Raw genomic sequence first — 8237 nt, forward strand, 5'->3', positions numbered from 1 at the left:
TTGGATGAAGTAAGGGAAAGCAAGGGAGTAGGGCAGAGCCAAACGGGTGATCCTGAAAAGTGACAGTAAAAAACGAAAATTGTTTTCAATATCGTGGAAAATACATTTTTTATGGTAAGAGGAAACGGAAGCCCTGGAAGCTCGCTCATTTTAGGAATTAATATCACTACTGTTACTATTGCTTATCCTGCGTAATGCGAAAGAGTAAAATATAAGTAGTAGTTAAGTTAGACTAAGGATGGAATTGTAAATATATGTACAGGGAGCGGAGGCCCTCAAACCCGTAAAAGGGAGAGATTACATACATACAACTAATAACTTGAATTTTAAACCGAAAAGATGAGTTTTTTACCCCCAAAACAAATTTCGAAAAAAAATAATTAAATTTAAAAAAAAATAAATTAAAATTAAAATTAAAGTTAAAAAATTAAATTAAAGTTAAGATTTTAAAAAAATGTTACAAAAAATAATTACGAATGAAACGTGTAATAATTCATATTTCCACCAAAAAATATTTTAATTTTCAATTAGCAACAGATGAATTCACCAAAAAAATACAAATAAAAAAAAACTTGTGGAATCCTTAACCAACAAAGATTAGTTTTCAAATAATAATCAATTTTTAACCAAATATTTAAATTTTTAACCCAGAATGAGCTTTCAATCCATGCAGAAAAAAATTTAATCTGAAATGTTAAATTTTCAAACCAAAAAGAAAATTTTTTATACAAAACAGTTGAGTCTTCAATCCGAAAATACCAATTTTTAACAAACAAAATTAATTTTTAACAAAATTGTTCAATTTTAAAGCATCAAGGTGTTTTTCTACAAAAGAAGTAAAATTTTGAACTCAAGAAGAAAGAGTATTGAGCAAAATAAACTCATTTTAAACTAAAAAGATCCATTTTTAATCCAAAATGAAATAGTTGCATTTAGTTTAAAAAAATGTTCAAACAAAAAAAAGAAGAATTTTCAATAAAATTGTTCAATTTTCGTAAAAAGAGATCAATTTTAAATCAAAAGGATGAATTTTCTACACAAAAATACAAATTTTCAACTACAAAAAGAAAAACGAATTTCCAACAAAATAGGAGAATTTTCAACTAAAGAAATTAATTTTCAAAAAAAGCGATGAGATTTCAACTAATAAAAATAATTTTCTATCAAAAAGAAGAATTTTTAACCAAATAGTTGAAGCCATCCAAAAAGATGGATTTTGAATAGAAAAATTTAATAGTTCAATTTTCAGTTAACCAAAAAAAAAATTATAAAAAAAACTAATTTTCCATTAAATAGTTCAATATTCAGCCAAAGAAATTAATTTTCAGCTAAAAAATAAAATTTAAACCAAGAAGATTAATTTTCTATGAAAAAGATGAATTTTTAACAGTATTTGAATTAAAATTGAAGAAATTGAAATTAGATTAAAATCCTATTTAACGTCAAATAATCAAATTAATGTACAGAATTCTTGGTTATATTTTCAGGAATTCTGCACACAGGAATTTAAATTTTCAATAAAATAGTTGAATTTTTAATGAAAGAGGTGAAGTTTTAACTATAATGATGAATCTTCAACCAAAAAATGAATTTTTAAAAAATATTTCGATTTTCCAACCAAATAATCGAATTTTCTAATAAGCGACATACATTTTCAAGAAAATATGGAATAGTTAATTTATTAATAAGAAAAAATAATTTTTAACACAAAAAAAATAATCATTAAACAAAAAAATAGAGCGAAATTTCCAACAAACAAAAAAAAAGATTTTTTACAAAACTGTTGAATTTTTAAGAAAATAATGCAATTTTTAAACAAATAATAAATCTTATTATCACAAAATGAATTTTTAACAAAAAAAAGATTAAATTATAATTTTGCAAGACTTATTTGTTATTAATAAATTTTAAGATAAAACCCAATGTGGTCGTCTTATTCATAGAAAAAAATTTCCGATTCCCAAAAATTCTTCACGGTCGATGAAATTACAAAATTTGAACTCTAATACCAAAAGTTTCTCCATTTAAACTAATAAAAAGTGAGCTGCTAATCTTTTTTAGCACTTTCAAGCCAGAAATATTACAACTTGGATATCATTTTTCTTATGAAGCGAACGTGAACACTTCTTAAATTAAAAGTTAAATTATTTTAATTTTAAATAGTTTTAAAATCCTTAAAAAGCTTTAAAATTTTATTTTAAAACATTGAAACGTCTACGTGTTGTTTTACATTTTTTCAAATTTTAAATTTTCGAAATTTTTTTCAAAACTTCTAAGCATCGTTTGAAATGATTCGATTTCTTCGTAAAAAAATTTTTTAAATTCTGCAAAATATAAATATTTCCATGAAATTTTCAATATTAGTAGGAATATTCAGAACATTTTTTTATTCTTTCGAAATCTGCAAAAATCTATATTTTATCAGAATTCAACCATTTTATTTTTATTTTTATTTTATTTTTAAACGAGAAGAATAATTTAATTCCAAAACAGATGAATTTTTAACTGAAAACGGTAAATTTTCAAGCTAAAAAAAACAAATTTCGAATCAAATAGATCAATTTTCAAGAAAAAAAGAAATCAATTTTCAACTAGAAAAGATCAATTTTTAACAAAAAATTATACAATTAAATTCTCAGTTAAATTTTTGTTCAGCCCAAAAACAATCATATTCTAAACAAAATAGTTGAATTATCAATAAAAAAATTATTTTTTAACGTCAAATATAAATTTTACAATAAAAATAAAACAGTTAAATTTTCAATTTAAAGAATCAATTTTGAGTAGCAGCAAAAACAATCGAATTTACAACAGAATAGTTAAATTTTTAAACACAGAAGTAAATGCACAAACAACAAGAATAATATTCTAATAACAAGGTGAATTTTCTACCATTGAAATTAATTTTCTCCAAAAACGACGAATTTTGAAGCAAACACTAAAGCAATTTTCAACTTTAGAAATGAATTTCAATCTAGAAAATAAGTATTCAACCAAAAATGAAACAGTTAAATTGATTTTTTAACAAAATAGTTTTTTAACACGAAATGGAACAGTTAAATTTTCAATTAAAAAAATCAGTTTTCAGCTAAAAAGGCTTTTTAAGTCCAAAAAGAAAAAAAATTAAAATATTATATTAAACTGAATTTTTAATAAAAATAGATCAATTTTAAAACGAGAAGAATAATTTCCTATCAATCAAGGCAATTTTTCAACTACATAGTTGAATTTCCAACTAAAAATGATACATTTTTAACACAAAATGGAACAGTTAAATTTTCAATTAAAAAAATCAGTTTTCAACCAAAAAGGCTTTTTAAGTCCAAAAAGAAAAAAATATCAACTTTTTTTAAAAATTAGTATGTCAAAATGAAGAACTTTAGCAGAACAAGTGATTTTTCTGCAAAACCGTTGAATTTCAAAACCAAATATATGAATTTCTAACAGGAAAGTTCATTTTAACCAAATAAAAAAATTTTCAACAAAAAAAGTTTCTATTCGCATTTGATCTACTTTTAAACTAAAAATGCAATTCTCAGTTAAAAAGTTTTTTTTTCAGTTGAAAGTTCGTCTTTTTAGTAGAAACTTTTCCTTCTTGTATGAAAACTGATATTTTTGGTAAAAAATCATGATTTGTTAAAAAAAATTTTTTTTCAGCTGAAAATTAAACTATTCTATTCGTGGTTAGAAAATCTTTTTTAGTTGACAGATTCAACTATCTGATTAAAATTTTCGGTAAATTCCTAATTGTTTAATTATTTTTTTTAATTGAAAATGTTGCGATGTCATTCATGGTTGATAAATCACCTATTCTATAGATAACTCGTTTTTTTTTGATTAAGTTTAAATTTTTTTAAATTTTTGTGATTCCTTGATTAAAAATTCATTGTTTTTTGGCTGAAATAGAATTTTGTTTTTGTTGAAGTTTTGGCTTTTTGGTAAAAAAATGATTTGTTTGAAAATTCTTCTTTCCGTCTGAAAATTAATTTCTTTGCTTTTTTATTAACTTTTTTTTACTGAACATGTATTAATTCCATTTTTTGTTAAAAATTTCTCTTTTTTAATTTAAATTCAAGTATGTACATGGTTGAAAATCACTTCTTTGTTTAAAATTCTAATTATTCTGTAGCAAATTCGATTGTTTTCTTTTTGTTCAAAATTAAATTCGAGAATTTAAAATTAAATTGTTAAACTTTTTGTTAAAAATTATATTTTTCAGTTGAAAATTAAATTTTTTAAACTGAAAATGTAACTATTACATTTTTGGTAAAATACTTCTTTTTTTAGTTTTAATATTCGATTTTAAGTTAAGAATTTGACAATTTTGTTGATTTTTTTACAATTTATTTTTTTTTTCAGTTTTCAGTTGATGATTTAACACCGTATCATTTTTTATTTAAAATTTATCTTTTCTAGTTGAAAATTTATATATTTTTTTGTAAGTATTGCTTTAATTTTTTTGTTGCTTAAAAATGGATTGTTTTTAGTTAAAAGTTCATGTTTTTTTTAAATTAAATTATTCTTCGTTCAGTTTCAAGCTGTTTACTTTTAAATATTTGGTTTCAATTTAATCGTCTTAAATGGACAGTCAAATATTGCTGAATGTGCAATAATTATTCGTTTTTTTAATTAAAAAATTTCAAATTGAATGAATTAAAAATTGAATATTTTACACCGAAATGTTTAAACTTTAATAAAATCTTTTAAACACAAAAACGTTTTTATGAAGTTATTTTTAAGTTGAAAATAGTTTATAAAGTTTAAGTTAGACGTTTCCATTTTTTTAAATGACATTCAATTCTTAACATTAAAATCTGGAAATTCTTAAATTTTGAAATTCAATTATTTCTCACTTTCTAATAATTAAAGTACAGATCAATAACAAAAAAACATTATTTATATTTACAGTTGATAAAATCAAAATGTTTTGTTCAAGTCTTCAAAACAGGATTTTGAAATTCTTTAAATTAAAAATGTAAGCATAAAACTTAAAATCTAAAAGAGTACATTTTTAAGTGAAATATTTTCGAATTAGGCAGTGTAAACTGAATATCATAATTGAAAAAGATAGAAATTCAACTACTTATTTTTAAACACTGTTGAAATGAAACTTGGAAAGATTTATGTTCCAAAAATTTGTCAAATTCCTGGTCAAAAAATAAATTTACTGTCATTTTCCCTGAAATTTTCTAACTTTCCGTAATTCCGTGACCTGTAGCAATCCTAAAAATTTTTTTAATATTTTACCTCAAATTGGTTCAGTTGCCATAAACTGTCCAACAACATATTGAGCTGATCGACCCGCTCAACAATCACATCATTATTCACACCAAACTTGCTCGCTTGCTTCGCAAACTGGAAAGTTTCTTGTAAAATGTTGGCCAATTCTATATATTTTTTCTCTTCGTAGAGCTTTTTGATTTCTTTCAATTTTTGCCCCCTAAAAATTAAATTAAACGAGTCACTGTAAAAGTAATTATGCAAAATATACCATCAAAATAAATTTAGAAAAACAATACCTTTGGATTGAAAGTAGCAATTTCTCCACTGCTTTAATACTGATGTGCGAATTGTGATTACAATTTTTCAGTTTGAGAAATGCGCTTGGAACTTGTATGTTTAATTCTCGCATATGGTTCAGTAACTAAAATTAAGATTTCAATTAATAAAGTTTAATCAGAAAACCGTTCATTACTCGAGACGATTAATAATTCTTACAGATTCCAGAGTTTCAATAACAATGTCCATTTCACCCTGGCACAAAAATACATGTGCCTTCAACCACAAAACTCTCAGCAAAAATAGGATATTGTCGTCACTGAATAAATCGCCTCGAACACTCGCAAAAATAATGTAGCCAAGCTCCTCCGAAGACAATCCAGTTCCGAAATTTTGAAGGCTTGAATTAATCATTTTTTATCAGTAGTTTTTCGATTTTAGGAAAAATATGATTTTTAATACAAAACAAAATTTTCAATAAATATTTATTTTTTAAGTTTATTCAGAGTGTTGAAAATTTATCAACAATTTTCAATTTTAAAGTAAAATGAAATTGATATATTACTGATAAAGTATAGATTTTTGCACATTTCGAACAAAAACTTTGGAAGCTTTTTAACAATTTTAAAAGACTTCATAAAAACGTTTTCTCAAGATTCCTAATAATATTGAAAATTTCTTTTTACTTTGAAAAATTAATTTTAAGAGGATATTTAAAAAGATTTAAAAAGATTTCCAAAATATTCAAAAGTGAAGCTGAATTATTTCAAGGAAATATTTATATTTTGCAGAATAAAAAAAATGTTACGAAGAATTTGAATCATTTAAAAAGATGCTTTGAAGTTATGAAAAATTTTCAAAAATTATTTAAAATATGAAAAACTGTAAAACAACACGAAGACGTTTCAATATTTCAAAATAATATTTTGAAGCTTTTTAAAGATTTTTAAACTCTTTAAAATTAAAATAATTTAACTTATAATTTAAGAAGTGCTCACGCTCAGTTCATAATAAAAATTTAATCCTTCAATTTATAATATTTCTGGCTTAAAATTGCTTAAAATGATTTTCAGCTTACTTTTTATTACTTCAAATGTAGACATTTTTAATGTTAAAGTTCAATTTTTTTAATTTAATCGACCGCGATAAATTTTTGAAAACCGATAATTTTTTCTATGAATAAAACACACACTGGAGTTTATCTTTAAATCTGTTAATAACAAGTAAGTCTTAAAAACTTATAATTTCATCATTTTGTTGTTAAGAATTCACTTTGTGGTTACAAGATTTAATATTTGTTTAAAAATTGGATTATTTTCTTAAAAATTCAACAGTTTTGTAAATAATCTTTTTTTTGTTTGTTGGAAATTTGGCTCTATTTTTTTGTTTCTTGATTCTTTTTTTTGTATTGAAAATTAATTTTTTTTTATTGATAAATTAACTATTCCATATTTTCTCGAAAATGTATGTCGTTCATTAGAAAATTCGACTATTTGGTTGGAAAATCGAAATATTTTGTTAAAAATTCTTTTTTTGATTGAAGATTCATCATTATAGTTAAAAATTCATCTCTTTCATTAAAAATTCAACTATTTTATTGAAAATTTAAATTCCTATGTGCAGAATTCCTGATTTTATTGATTTTATTGTAATTTAAATTTCTTCAATTTTAATTCAAATGTTGTTAAAAATTTATCTTTTTCATAGAAAATTAATCTTGTTGGTTTGAATTTTATCTTTTTAGATGAAAATTCATTTCTTTGGCTGAATATTTAACTATTTAGTAGAAAATTAGTTTCTTTTTTATAATTTTTTTGTTGTTTAACTAAAAATTGAACTATTCCATTTTTGTATTCAAAATTCTTCTTTCTGGTAGCAAAGTAATTTCATTAGTTGAAATTTCATCTCTTTTTTTGAAAATTAATTTCTTTAGTTGAAAATTTCACTATTTTGTTACAAATTCATTTTTTTGTAGTTGAAAATTTGTTGAAAATTTATAATTTTGGTTTAAAATTCTACTGTTTAGCTAAGAATTCACTTCATTTGACGAAAATTGAACTATTTGATTGAAAATTCGTTTTTTTTTTTGTTTTTTTTTTAAAACTTTTTTTAAAACTAAATCTAACTACTTCTTTGTGGATTAAAAATTGATCTTTTCAGTTTAAAATTAGTTTATTTAACAATTTTGTTGAAAATGAATTTTTTTGTTAAAAATTGGTATTTTCGGATTGAAGACTCAACTGTTTTGCATAAAAATTTTCCTTTTTGGCTTGAAAATTCAACATTTTAGATTAAATTTTTTTCTGCATGGATTGAAACCTAATTCTGGGTTAAAAATTTAACTATTTAAAAAAAATTCTTTTTGATTTAATAATTAATCTTTCTTGGTTGAGGATTCCACTAGTTTTTTAAAAAAATCGTATTTTTTGCTTTAATTCAACTGTTAATTAAAAATTAAAATATTATTCACGAAACAGTAATTAATCATTTCCAAATTGCAAGCGTCTGAAATTTAAAAAAGATATAATAACGATTTTAGACAATTCAATTAGAAAAAGGAGTTAAATTGTATAATTTATAAGTCAAAACTCTAATAATAATAAAAAAATTATTTGATTTTGATAATCAGGAAACTAGATTGATTTTAGACAACCCCGTGCCACTTTTCTGGAGGCCTGTCGAAAATATTTGTCATGAGAGTTGTAAATTTTAAATATCTGAAAAGAAAATAGTCTAAA

The 8237-nt window shown here is 22.5% G+C and overlaps 1 protein-coding gene across 2 annotated transcripts in view; it reads right to left on the reverse strand.

The window, feature by feature from the left end:
• Nucleotides 1-8237, reverse strand: part of LOC117175786 (calcineurin-binding protein cabin-1-like) — a 98446-nt gene that overhangs the window by 57441 nt on the left and 32768 nt on the right. For both annotated transcript variants that reach the window (XM_033365523.1, XM_033365522.1), the window contains exons 6-8: nucleotides 5719-5899; nucleotides 5520-5644; nucleotides 5248-5440 (exon numbers count right to left, since the gene is read on the reverse strand). In XM_033365523.1, coding sequence (XP_033221414.1) covers nucleotides 5248-5440; nucleotides 5520-5644; nucleotides 5719-5899 — 499 coding nt within the window. The remainder of the gene's footprint in view (nucleotides 1-5247; nucleotides 5441-5519; nucleotides 5645-5718; nucleotides 5900-8237) is intronic.

This window comes from Belonocnema kinseyi, chromosome 7, assembly GCF_010883055.1.
Source record: "Belonocnema kinseyi isolate 2016_QV_RU_SX_M_011 chromosome 7, B_treatae_v1, whole genome shotgun sequence".
Taxonomy (NCBI): Eukaryota; Metazoa; Arthropoda; class Insecta; order Hymenoptera; family Cynipidae; genus Belonocnema; species Belonocnema kinseyi.